Here is a 14,180-nt window from a genome sequence, read left to right on the forward strand (position 1 = left end):
ACAGAAGATACTCATATCTTACCAGGTATATGGGGGAGAAAAGAGTGTGGCAATAACACAGAGCCAACAGAACTACGATGATGTCAAAAATAACTCAAAATACATCGTCATTTTCAAGTACATCAATGACAAGGATGTAAAGATTTACAGAGTTTTGAAAGAGATGGCTTCAGAGATAGTGGATGCTCTGGGTATCTTCCAAAGTTTTATTAATTCTAGAATTGCTCCTATGCATTTCAAAATGATAAATGTGAATGGCAATACTTAAGAATGGTGAACTTAAAAAAATGCAGGAGGCTAGTGACCTAATAACATCAGTGGAAGTGGAAATAGTGCAATCTATGTAAAAAGTGCCAAAACAAAAATAACAGGATTGGGCAGAGATAAAGTAAATCATGTTTACCTAATGTGGTGAGTAGTAGGATAGATAAAAGGAAAATCTAGTGAATAGGGTACATTTGGATTTCTGGAAGGTGTTGGTTATGATCCTACTTAAGTTGATCAAAGAGGTTAAAGCACATGGAATTGGTATTAAAATAATATAATAAAGTGAATTGAGAATTGGTTTTCAGATAGCAATTAGGCAGAGTGGGGTAAAACAGATAGTTTTTAATTTGGCAGGATATGACTATTGGGATACTGGAGGCAATCATGATTGAGCCCCAGCTGTTCATAACCTACATTACTTTGGCTAAGGAGAGGAGATCCCACTGAGATGAGATGTTTCTCCACTCAGGATACTTCTAATTTTTTTTTAATCCTAGAGGGTTATGCAGGCTCAGTTGTTTGATTCAAACACAGATATAGTTCTGAATATTAAATTAAGGGAAATAGTTTTATGCTGGAAAAGCAGACGCAAAGTAGGAGATCAGTCACAAAAGGTCTATATGGTCTACAACAGGCTCATACAGTTGAAGTCAAAAGTTTATATGCACCTTAGCCAAATACATTTAAACTCAGTTTTTCCACAACTCCTGACATTTAATCCTAGAAAACATTCCCTGTCTTGGGTCAGTTAGGATCACTACTTTATTTTAAGAATGTGAAATGTCAAAATAATAGTAGAGAGAATGATTTATTTCAGCTTTTATTTCTTTCATCACATTCCCGTGAATTAGAAGTTTACATACACTTTGTTAGTATTTGGTAGCATTGCCTTTAAACTGTTTACCTTGGGTCAAACATTTTGAGTAACCTTCCACAAGCTTCTCACAATAAGTTGCTGGAATTTTGTTCCACTCCTCCAGACAGAACTATGTAACTGAGTCAGGTTTGGAGGCCTCCTTGCTCGCACACGCTTTTTCCAGTTCTGCCCACAAATTTTCTATCAGATTGAGGTTGGCTTTGTGATGGTCACTCCAATATCTTGACTTCGTTGTCCTTAAGCAATTTTGCCACAACTTTGAGGTATGCTTGGGGTCATTGTCCATTTGGAAGACCCATTTGCAACCGAGCTTTAACTTCCTGGCTGATGACTTGAGATGTTGCTTCAATATATCCACATAATTTTCCTTCCTCATGATGCCATCTATTTTGTGAAGTGCACCAGTCCCTCCTGCAGCAAAGCACCCCCACAACATGATGCTGCCACCCCCATGCTTCACGGTTGGGATGGTGTTCTTCGGCTTGCAAACCTCACCCTTTTTCCTCCAAACATAACACTGGTCATTATGGCCAAACAGTTCAATTTTTGTTTCATCAGACCAGAGGACATATCTCCAAAAAGTAAGATCTTTGTCTCCATATGCATTTGCAAACTGTAGTCTGGCCTTTTTTAATGGGTGTTTTGGAGCAGTGGCTTCTTCCTTGCTGAGCAGTCTTTCAGGTTATGTCGATATAGGACTCGTTTTACTGTGGTTATAGATACTTGTCTACCTGTTTCCTCCAACATCTTCACAAGGTCCTTTCCTTTTGTTCTGGGATTGATTTGCACTTTAATGCCAAAGTACATTCATCTCTAGGAGACAGAACGCATCTCCTTCCTGAGCGGTATGACGGCCGAGCGGTCCTATAATGTTTATACTTGCATACTATTGTTCGTACAGATGAACATGGTACTTTCAGGCGTTTGGAAATTGCTCCAAAGGATGAACCAGACTTGTGGAAGTCCACAATTCTTTTTTTCCCCTGAAGTCTTAGCTGATTCCTTTTGATTTTGTTTGTAAACTTCTGACCCACTGGAATCGTGATATAGTCAATTAAAAGTGAAATAATCTGTCTGTAAATAACTGTTGAAAAAATTACTCATGTCATGCACAAAGTAGATTTCCTCAACATCTTGCCAAAACTATAGTTTGCTAATATGAAATCTGTGGAGTGGTTAAACAGAGTTTTAATGACTTCAACCTAAGTGTATGCAAACTTTTGACTTCAACTGTATTTTCACACTTTTACTTTTGCACTGATCTAGAAATAACCTGGTTAGCATGATGACACAAAATCCTGATTATATCTACTGTTGGATTATAGCCAAAAGCAAGCAAAGCTTCAATTTGGATTAAGGAGTTATGTTATAAGAAAATCAATTTATAAAGCAAATCATTTTAAATTATTCTTTCTAATGTCTTTTTTTAAATTCAAAATCTAATAACATTTGGACCTTAAAGAGACCAGTATACCAGCCTTCACTGACTTCATCCAATAGTACAATTTTCCTTGCACAATGCTCTCATGTTAAAGCCTAATCACATGTGCATTAATCAAGCAAGCCATCTAAACTACAAACAAAAATTTAAGTTGTTAAAATGCATAAATAAATGATTTGGACTAATTCAAAAAGTTCTTCGCTTAATATCATTCCTGGCTCCTCATAACACTTAGCATTCCCTTTGAAAGGTTTTTGCAGTGAAATCTTCTCTTTTTGCAGTGAAGATTTTCATATTCCTGTTCATCTTTAAGGATAGGAAGTACTGACGACTTCCCAGTGTGTTGTCAACCAAAGTTTGAGAACTGATGGTGAAGCACAATTACATTTGGGAGATCAAGAAACAATATGGACAATTACAGAGCAGGAGGACTCTGCAAATTTATGGACATCAGTACCATAAAATCAATCTGAAAATGAGGATAAGCATTGGAAACAAAAGTCAAGGCAATATTTTACGAAGTACTATGGTTCAACTAGCAAAGTACTTAGGGTGGGACTTGGTACAAGAAGATAGGCAAAAGTTTTGGACAATTTTCAATTGATATTGATAAAAGGGGTACCAATTAGCAAGTACATTGGAATAGTCAAGCCCTCTAGATGCAAAAACAGTTAAAGGTATAAACAGTAGACAAGCCAAACATGCCTGAGTATTATGGAGATTTCATAGCACTTCATGACTATAATCACCAAAATAAGCAAATCTAATCCTGTGAAATATAAACATTTACGAATAGAATTCCAAGCATCAAATTCCATATATGCCAAAGATATTTCTATAAGGATAAATATAGGCAAATCCAAGATGTCAATTTTTTTTAAAAATCAAATTGATGATTAAATATCCAGATGTAGTGAAGCACTCCACTTGTATTATTAATCCGGATACAGCTTTTAGCTTAATGATATACTACTAAGACATAATCTTTTCCGGATAAATCTATTCTCCAAGTACAGCTTTGCGTTGGAAACTGTTTCTTAATTAATTTTTCAAGAAAAGGTATATGCAACGACAGTCCAACTTTTGAGGAATATTCCAACAATATCAAGTAAGCCTTTTCATAGCAGCTTATAATGTTAAACTCAACTTGATAAAGCTTAATTACAATTATATATTCACAAACTGTCCCCCCTGTTGAACTTAGCCAGTACTACTGACAGCAATTTGCAAAGATTAAGATATTAAACCAGGCGTTCCCAACCTTTATTATGCTATCTACCAATACCGTTAAGCATGGGGTTGGGAACCCCTGTGCTAAGCAGGAGAAGGCAGGAGTATTAATTAAAGACCATGCTTTCCAACAAGTTTGTGACAAATATCTTCTTGTACAAAGTCCTATTTACCCTCAAGTTCTTTGCTAGTTGTGCCACATTCATTGAACATGACCAGCTGAATTTAGATTTTGCAGTAAAGATTCAACATTTACGAATTCTCTCAAGGTATTAATTGTACTGTACAGTTATAAATATTTCACTAAAAACTTTAACATTGACACACAACTAAAGTGAAACGAGTGTTACACAAATTAATCACTTGCATTCAAATTAAAGTTAAAAAGGTTCAGTTAAGCACAAGCTCACCACAAATATTAAATTTATTTTACCTACCTATACCAGCATGGCCAACAATCCATGACAAACGTATGAAGAGCATCACTCCCCAGATATTTAGCATACATCGTACCTAGTGGATAGGGAAAATTTCCATGAGGAGAAAAGGGATCACATATTCCTTTTTTAAAAAACAAACAACTGCTAACAAATAAAACAGGAAGTGAATTATTCCAATCACTTTGGTTAGTTTTACCTGATTTCACTTAAATCATGTAATTTAAAAAGTTATTGAAATTTTTAATACCATTAAAATGGATCTTTAAAATATGGTCACGGACTATGCAATGAATAATCAGCTATCAGCACTCAAATCAAAACAACTTGCAAGTTAGATTTCATAAACTAATGGGTAAAAAGGAGAACAATTAAATGGGTAATTAACACTTCCCTATAGCTGTACACTAATGAGTAAACAACATATTTTTTGACAGTCACTAATAGAAAATTCAGCACAATGCCTATTCTGGTCAAGGGAGAAAAATAGATTTATTCATGAAATGAAAACTAATAGATGTAAATAGCTATGTTTTAAATCAAAAGAGAAACCTCAATATCCAAGCCAAAAATCATGCCTAGTGAGCAAGTCCAGAATAATTTGTTGTGAGGTACAGCATGCACAGGTTACATGGATAAAATATTCATTGTGTTGGAATAGTCTATCACTCATTCAAAATATTACCCACTTGCTTGCTAAGTAAAGAGAATAAGTGGAGGCTTTTGTAAAATAATTGAATTGACTGGAGGCACTGTATTTGAAGGATATTTTTTTTTTGTCCTCAATGTTCTTCAGAAAATACTCCTGCAACATTAAATGCAATGATTGAATGGCAAAGCAGATTTGATGGGCCAAATGACACAATTCTGCTCCTACTATCTCATCATTTAAGTTAAGAGCCTTCCAACACAACACTGATCTTCAATACAGTGTCCTTTCTTCAACCCAACTGACTATAATTCTGCCCTATCAACTGACTGACCTTCTGAGAAATTGAGGATAAAAATAAACCTTTTTGAACCTAGGTAACCTTTGGCTAAAAGAATAATTGGGACTGAACAGGAAATTTTGAACTAAAGTAAATTCTGTCTTCAGTAGTTAGCTAAAAAGAAAAACAGTTTGTATCAGTTCTCTCTTAATTTGCAGAGAAACATTGAAAATTTGATAAATTGTACATTGTACCCTCGTTTGAGTGGGGGTGGGGGGAGCACTCACTGATAAGGACAGGAATGAATATCCATCTGTAAGTAAGTCAGGGCCTAGCAAAGGGGAATAACTGAGAAGGACTAGACAGCACATCCATCTGTAATTAAACCTTGCTTCAGCAGACTCTCTTATCTGTAACAAAGTTTTGCACCAACAGACTTGGTGGGCGTACCAGTTCAAAATGACATCTTGGAACAGTAATATATGGGACTTACTATGTATAAATATACGTCTATAATAAGAGAGAGAGTGCGAGAGTGAGACAATCACTCTGTCTGGGTTTGAAGGCATGGAATGTACGTACAGTCAGCCCTCCTTATCCGCGAGTTCCACATGCGCGAATTCAACCAACCGCGAATTGAGAAAACTCGGAACTGCTCTTCAAGCATGTACAGACTATTCTTCTTGTCATTATTCTCTAAACAATGCAGTATAACAACTATTTTACATCATTATAGGTAATATAGAGATGATTTAAAATATACAGGAGGATGTGCGTAGGTTACCTTGGATCGGGATCGAAAAAAAATCAGAAGTTCTCTTACTAAGTCGGAACAGGTATATCCGGTATTACTTAGCGTCAGCTGATCAAATGTTTGTCTTCGTATATATTTTACCTTTCTATGCATATAAAACACTTAAGAACGTATGTTTCAGTGCCAGGCGATCCAGTGACAGATCGCTCCCGCGCGCTCTCCATCCATGCCTGGTTGATGTTGAGGATCAAAAACCCAAACCCAATAATTAAACCACTGCGTTGCTTAGTAATAATTGCAGGGCCTTTCTCACTTTATCCTTTAAAATTGTTCTGATCGTTGACCAGCTGTAGCCTAACACTTTTCCCAATGACCAATGGCTTTTCACTTTTTCTGATCGTTTTATTATTTCCACTTTATTTTCAGTCGTGATTGTAATTATTTTCGTGAACAGAAACATTGCGGATTCAGAGCTCTGCCGCCGAGTCCTAATGTCCTCCGCACTGAGACAGGTTAAATAAGGTCTGGGGTTCCACTGGGTCCTAAGGTCCAACTTATTGAGAAAGGTTGAATAAGGGACTTAAAAATCCGCGTTTTTTGGTATCCGCGAGGAGTCCCGGAACCAATCCCTCGCGGATAAGGAGGGCCAACTGCATTCATATACCCAGCCACTGCAGGTGGAATTCCAGAGGAACCAGTGTGAGGTTTCATTTACAGTCACCACCAGTCGGGTGTAATCTAGTAGGGAAAGACTTGCTTTGTCCGTTGGAAGTCAAGATTCTATGCACAGACAAGGGCATCACCCTGGGACTAGTGAACAGCCGACAGCTTCCCCAGTTTCCGACCCCCCCCAGTGGTGGGCAGTTAATCTGGACACCACTTCGTTTGAACCCCCTCTGCCAGTGGTCGACCCCCATGAAACCCTTTGCTATGACCCTACAGGGAGCACCTTTGAGGAAAGCCAACATTATGCACCCTTCAAGGGACAGAAGCTCCTAGTCACGGTGATTGGAGAGGTTAAAGGAAGAGGGCAGTGCATTACTGGCCGAAGTTCCGGATTTCCTTTGGCGATAGACAGGACTGGTGGATCCCCATATCACCGTTAGGTTTGCCCTGGGTTCAAGCCAAAGAGCCTAGGGTTCCTTGCCTACACCCTGACGAAACAAGACTCCAGCACCAAGGGAGACTGGCAAGACTTGGCCGCGGGCCAGCTCCGATACTGGAAGGAGTCTGAGGTGAAGACAGGACATCTGGTAAGATGCTCTTTTAGTATATTGACGTTGTACCCCATCTCTGGGCAATTTCAGGCCATGCAGTCAGCCGCACCAATTTTCCGGATCACTGTGAAAGAAGGACAGACTCTCCCATCCATTCCGCAATACACCCTCAAGCCTGAGGCAGCGTTTTATGAGGATGGAAGCTCTTTTGTAGATCCAGCAGGAAAACGACGTTCTGGCTATGCGATAGTGACAGTGAAGTAATTGAGCAGGCCTCTTTTGAAGCAGCTGTCTCAGCTCAGAAGCTGAGCTGTTTGCTCTGACTCGTGCCTGTATCCTAGCAACAGACAAAAGTGCGAACATTTACACAGACTCCTGTTACGCATTTGGAGTTGCACATAACTACGGGGCTCTCTGGGAGCATTGGGGATTCCTGACCTCCTCTGGTCACCCCATTAGTAATGCCACCTTTGTAAACAACTTACTTACCGCTCTACAGCTACCTGGAGCTTTGGCTATTATTAAATGTGCAGCCCATATCCGCATGTCCGACCAGGTCACTAAAGACAATGCTTTAGTGGAAAGTGCGGCACAATCCTCAGTAGTTGTAGTCCCCTTGGGTTCCCGTCAAGCAACCCTCCATGACTTAAGCAGTACAGGTTTGCCAGACATGGAGGGAGGTACGTATTTTCAGGAAGATGCCTCTGAGGAGGAGCGCAAACTGTGGTCGCAGATGGGGTGCCAGAAAGACCCCGACCTAGGCATTTGGACCACCCCAGCAGGACAGGTTTGTGTTCCTACACAGTTTTTACCAATATTGGTTGATTACATACATAATTGTACACACCCAGAAAAGGAGGGAATGGTTAGTAACCTGTACCCTGCACACTGGGTACGACTCCCTTGCCAGGTGAACCTTTTTCATGTCTACAAGAGTATTTTATTGAATTGCCTGGAGTACATTGCTATAGATACTGGTTAGTTATTATAGATGTGTTTAGTGGATGAATTGAAGCTATTCCAACTACCAATAATACTGCTATGACTGTTGTGAAGGTACTATTACGGGAAATAATTCCCAGGTACAGCCTGCCAAAGATGCTGAACTCTGACAATGGCCCACACTTTGTGGCAAAAGTACATGAAGGGGTATGTAAATGAACTAGCAACAATTCCACTGTGTACACCACCCACGGGCCGCTGACATAGTGGAAAGAGCCAATGGCACTCTGAAGAGTAAACTGGCCAAACTAACAGCGGAGACTAGACTCACTTGGTTGAAGGTCCTACCATTAGCCCTATTCCACATGAGGGTTACCCCACAGGGGAAAACAGGATTGTCACCAGCTGAAATCATTTATGGACGGCCCATGAGGACATCCTGGGGACCAAGATCTTGTGTACCACTGCTCCCAGAAAATCTACCAGAAAAAAATTGGACATGCATACCCTAGGGGAAGAGATGGGGAAATATATATGCCAACTAACCAAAATTCTCCAAGCATTACATTCGCAGGTACAACAGGCTTACAAGGAAGAGAACTACCCCGCAGAGAGGAGTGACTATCCCACCCTAGAACCTGGGGATTTTGTCCTGACCAAGAACTGGAATCCAGGGAACCTCGGACCTCGGTGGAGAGGATCATATCAGGTGTTACTGACCACTCCCACGGCTGTGAAACTGAAGGCGCAATCTTGGTGGATACATCGAACAGACTGTAAACATGTTACTGAAAGAACTGAGCAGAAGGACTCTCTCGGACTAAAGGAAAATGTATTGGTTGATGGTGGTGTTTGTGCTTATGCCTTTGAGAGGGCTCATCCCAGCATCCAGGGGCCACATGTCAACACCTTTCTGACTCTGTCATACCAATGCCAAACAGGTAGAACTAGGGGCCTGCTGGATTTGCGCCAAAATTCCGCAGCATGGTAAGACTATGATTCCAATGTCAGTAATCTCGCTCAACCAGAGTGAGGAACTCTCAGCCTGGGCTTTCTCAAATAACACCCGGGGAAGTCAGGTGAGGAACTGCAGTGTAGTCAGACATGACTGTGGCTGTCAGTGTTTTGAGGGATGGTATCTCAGGACCCCAGCAAACGGAACCTCGTATACTGGGAGACATGCATTCTGGCCATACCTATAGGTACCCAGCAGCGGAGTAGTAAATGCCACCTGGTATAACTTCCAGGGAGGGGAAGATGCATTTTTTCTGGGAAATAACAGCTGTACCACCTATACCACTGCAGATCCTCCCTGGCCGGTAAATGGCACCCACTGGGTATGTGGAAATTGGGCCCATGTATGATTCCCAAGGGAAACTGCCAGCAGATGGGATCTGCAAAGTTCCAGCAAAGGGTGGACCAGTTGTTGTTATCTAGCATATTTAGTACCCCATCTGAGAGTCGTGGCCCAGAAGCAGGATCACCCCCATTGGAACAGGCAGCGGAGAGAAATAATTGAGACTGAGCGATTTTGGATGATTACTTTTTCCTCCTATCGAGTAGCCAGGAATTCACAAGAGATGATCAATTTGGCTACAGCACTTGAGAAGTTGGCCAACAATACTGCAGGGGCCCTGACAGAAACACAGGCTCAAGTAACAGAAATATCCACTGAAATGACTGCAATCCAGCACACAGTCCTACAGAACCTGATGACCCCTGATTTTAGTCTGGCAGAAAAAGGAGGAACATGCGCCATTACAGGGAAAGAATGCTGTACCTACATACCCGATGAATCTAGTAACATATTGTCCCATTCTGAGCATATAACCCAGGAAATACAAAAGATTCATAACCTAGGACAGAGGTTGCATGGGTTTGGCAGTGGGACAAAATGGTGGCCATTTGGGAGCTTCTTCAGGGATATCGGTGGTATACTACTACAACATTATGGAAGTATTGTACTTATTGTAATTGCTGTCATTCTTGTATTGCAATGCTTGTGGCCACTGGTGGCTAGCTGCTTCAGCCGTGGGATCCAATTGTAACCTTTGGGCCCTGAGATTTTTCATGAAACGATAAAAAGGAGGGAATGAGGAAGTGAGGATAAAAAGATCATTTTGAACCTAGGTAACCTTTGGCTAAAAGAATAATTGGGACTGAACAGGAAGTTTTGAACTAAAGTAAACTCTGTCTTCAGCAGTTAACTACAAAAAAGGCTTATACCAATTCTCTCTTAATTTGCAGAAAGACATTGAGAATTTGATAAATTGTACATTGTACCCTCGTGGTGGGGGGGGGGGGGGAGGGGAAGGAAGACTCACTGATAAGGACAGGAATGAATATCCATCTGTAATTAAGTCAGTGCCTAGCAAAGGGGAATAACTGGTAAGGACTGGACAGTACATCCATCTGTAGTTAAACCTTGCTTTAGCAGACTCTCTTCTCTGTAACTAAGTTTTGCACCAACAGACTTGGTGGGCGCACCAGTTCAAATAACATCTTGCAACAATAATGTATGGGACTTACTATGTATAAATACACGGCTGTAACCAGAGAGACCACCTGTCAGATGGTGGCAGTACTTACGTGACTTCCCTTTAACAACTGGGTCTCAAACTCCTGCAGGAGGGTGCACAATAAACTGTGGTGACAATAAGCAGCTGGTCTCCTGAGTTTTATTCGGATTCGACTTCAAGACTTCCTAAAAGTCTCAATACATGATGCATCTACCTTGTATACCAAATGCCCCATCCTCTGCCCTTTCACTCCAGTTCTCATCCCATCCTATCCAAATTTACCAATTAAGGTAAATCTTCCCCAACAGCTCTAACAAATCTGCCAATAAGCATATTGGTTCCCCCTAGAGTTTAGGCATTAAAAAGATAATTTTTGTACAGGTCATACTTCCCCCAAAAGAGAACTCAATGATCCACAAACCTGAGTGAATGTCAAATATTTATGCAGAACATTCATGGTATTCATGACATTCATGGTTTAATTAAGGTTCTTATAGCCATTGAAGCTAGTGGGGATGAGCTCCAACAATCTATTAAATGCTTCGAAGACTTGCACCTCAACTAGCCTCTGACAACCAAAGGCTGGTGGCTGGAACTTAAAACGAGTCGCTTCGGACAGATGGGGCTTGTCAGCCATGGCTGCAGCTCATTTAGAAGGAAAACTGATCTCAAACCTCCGCTGCTTTGCAGCTACTCCCACTCATGGGAAAGGCTCTAGGAATAAATCCAGAGGAGAAATCCCAGAGCTAGAGACCCTCAGGCAAGTCAATACGTTGAGTTCAACATTGACAATCATCTCCCGTGATACCAATGGTGCAAAATTGTATCGGTTCTGCCATTCCTTTGGATTTGTCAGCTGCATGGGGGTGGGGGAGGGGCTACATGGGCAACAGCTTGCTCTCCATACCGTACTGCCCTGGCATATGTACTGGGTTGTGTATCACGTAGATATACAATAATTAATTTAATTGATTTTTTTCTTATCCACACTTATAATGAAAACGCCACATTCAGTCAAATGGAATTTCTTTTATTAAGTACAGATTAGAGTTAGAGTCACACTGCATGCAAACAGGCTCTTCCAAAGGCCATGCCAAACCACCACCACTCAATTACACCCATCCTTCATTAACCCCCTTTGTCCTATAAACTCCTGTCCTCACTCCCCCCCCAAATTAACCTGCTAACCATAAGTCTTCGAGATGCAACAGAAACCTGAGCATTTGCAGATTAAATTCAATTTTTCAAAATCTTATAGCAGCAGTCAATGTGGCAATACCACAGCAAGAACCACCTCAAAAGGATTTTTTAAATCTTTAATTTGCTATTTCAACCTACACTCCTATAATCCTGCCCTTAATTTCAATACTCCACTCCCCTATCATCCATCATCCAAAATGCCTTTAAATCACTGCTGACTCAAATCCTCAACACAGCATTCCTTGAAACTATTATACTGTTGTTTACCCCATCACAAGCACTCCATATAGCCAACAATACTCCAATTCCTGACCCCGTACCTCACCAAAACAAAAATTGTTTACACCCCTCGTTTTCCTTACATGCTAACAATTCCTTGGTTTTTACAGATGCATGGACTTAAATGGCTTACATTCCAGACCTTCTGTGCAAGCTACATGGGGTATAGTTAAAATAAATAAGTCACATGTAGAATTACAGAGAATTAAGTTTATTTTTGAACAGAAAGCTTCTCTCTTTCTGTTTTACTCAAGTTCACACAATGTAGTTTCACCCTGGCAGTTAACATCTATTAAAACTATTGGTGCAAAGGTTAATTTTTAATTATCATAAACAGTACATCTTCAAAACACATAATCAGTAGTTACAAGAACAAGGAATTAGTTTTTTTTTGCAAACTGGTGTGGGCATCCCCACAAAACTGAATCCATAACCAGACATTTACTGGAATCTAAAGTACTCGAGACTTGGCAAGGTCAATGAGTAATGGGGTTAGAACAGTTGATGCATCCCAATATTTAGCAGCAGGCATTTGGTGCTCATTGAAAAGAATTAGTGGTTACTCACCAGCACACCTTTAATCCAGCCAAACTTTACAACACCTTTACTGTCAGGAACATGTTTTGATACAGCATCTTCAGCTGGACTGCTTTCTTCTCCATTTACAAAACCATCTTCAAAAGGCTCCTGAATGGCAAGAAAAGGTTTTGATCTTAGTACCACCAATCCACAGTTCATAATACATTCCAGTAAGAATGCAATCCAGTACCCTGCACAGTATTTTTCAAGAAATTAAAAATACCCCACGTTATTAATGGCTGTTGCTTTATTAAACTTTAGGAGAAAGGAATACATTCTGACAGCAAGAGGAAATTGTTAATATCTATCAATTTCATAGTTAATTACATTTATTCATGCCTGTGACACCAAAGTTAAATTGTGTACAAAGCAAGCAGTTATCATACTTTACAATGTGAAGATAACTAACATTGATAGCAAATTTTGATAAGGACAGCTTTTATGATGTCTGTGGTCATAAAGGTTTGATAGTTTCAAAATGTGTAATTGCAAGAAGATTAACAGACTGGCAGTTTGATCTTCGGCTATTCATTGCTCGTTTGTTTGCATGCCCATAACCATATAAAAAATATGCAGCATCACTCAGCAAGATGCACTCCCTCCAAAAAAACTTGCCTCATTTTCAAAGTAGCTGCCTCTATTTAAGAGTAAAATGCACACTATACAAGAAAATTACTACTCTAAATCTTAGCCACATATTGTTTTCATCCAGCTAGGACAAATGGTTTTACAAAACAAAGGGCGGCAGAAGTCCTTAGTTTGTACTTTTAGCCGCCAATGTTTTAAGGCCAAGCATACATGCATGCTGGAGACCTTGAAATAAACATTGGTGTGCAACAGACACGACAAATGGGAGTTAAGTTTGTTGCAAACGAGTGGACTGCAACAATTTCAATAGTTTCAAACCTGCAAATTACAAGAAAAATTGATTAAAATATATAGCTGTTTTACTTTTATTCTTTTATTTTTAATTTAGAATATTTAAAATTGAAGTGCTTTAAACCACTCAATTCTTAACATCTTTGACAGTGATAAAAGTTCCCAGGAAGCCAATCTTTAATGTATCTATGCAAAATGTTTCAGAAGTTTTATATGTAGTTCATTCTGTCATATAAAAGACAAAAGGTGATCAGTGACAATTCACTTCAAAAGAACAAACTTTACTCCATGTACATCTGGATGGCTGAACATGGTTTTTTTTTTGAAAAGATCAATATCTTCACAAGAAACCAAAACATGCTACTTGATTTTTTTTTAAGATATCCAACCCTTTGCGGAATCAGTAAAGACTTTGAAGTGATTCATCAAGTCAAATAAATAATGTTGAAAAATCAGTGTTCCCTCTAATCTGTAATGACCAGTGTGCGCAAAAATTTTGTGCTGTGCAATTTTTTTGCCCAGTGACAACAACATGTGCGCACTGAATAATTTCTTCCATAAAAACAGTATAAATAAGCCGGTTCTAAAATCTGCAGACAAATCATCACAAACTCCATGCTGTTAACACCG

The 14,180-nt window shown here is 39.8% G+C and overlaps 1 protein-coding gene across 2 annotated transcripts in view; it reads right to left on the reverse strand.

The window, feature by feature from the left end:
- The window catches only part of slc12a2 (solute carrier family 12 member 2), a 166,163-nt gene that overhangs the window by 111,968 nt on the left and 40,015 nt on the right, over window positions 1-14,180 (reverse strand). For both annotated transcript variants that reach the window (XM_073072075.1, XM_073072065.1), the window contains exons 2-3: window positions 12,660-12,779; window positions 4,253-4,328 (exon numbers count right to left, since the gene is read on the reverse strand). In XM_073072075.1, coding sequence (XP_072928176.1) covers window positions 4,253-4,328; window positions 12,660-12,779 — 196 coding nt within the window. The remainder of the gene's footprint in view (window positions 1-4,252; window positions 4,329-12,659; window positions 12,780-14,180) is intronic.

This window comes from Hemitrygon akajei, chromosome 2 (assembly GCF_048418815.1).
Source record: "Hemitrygon akajei chromosome 2, sHemAka1.3, whole genome shotgun sequence".
NCBI classification, from domain to species: domain Eukaryota; kingdom Metazoa; phylum Chordata; class Chondrichthyes; order Myliobatiformes; family Dasyatidae; genus Hemitrygon; species Hemitrygon akajei.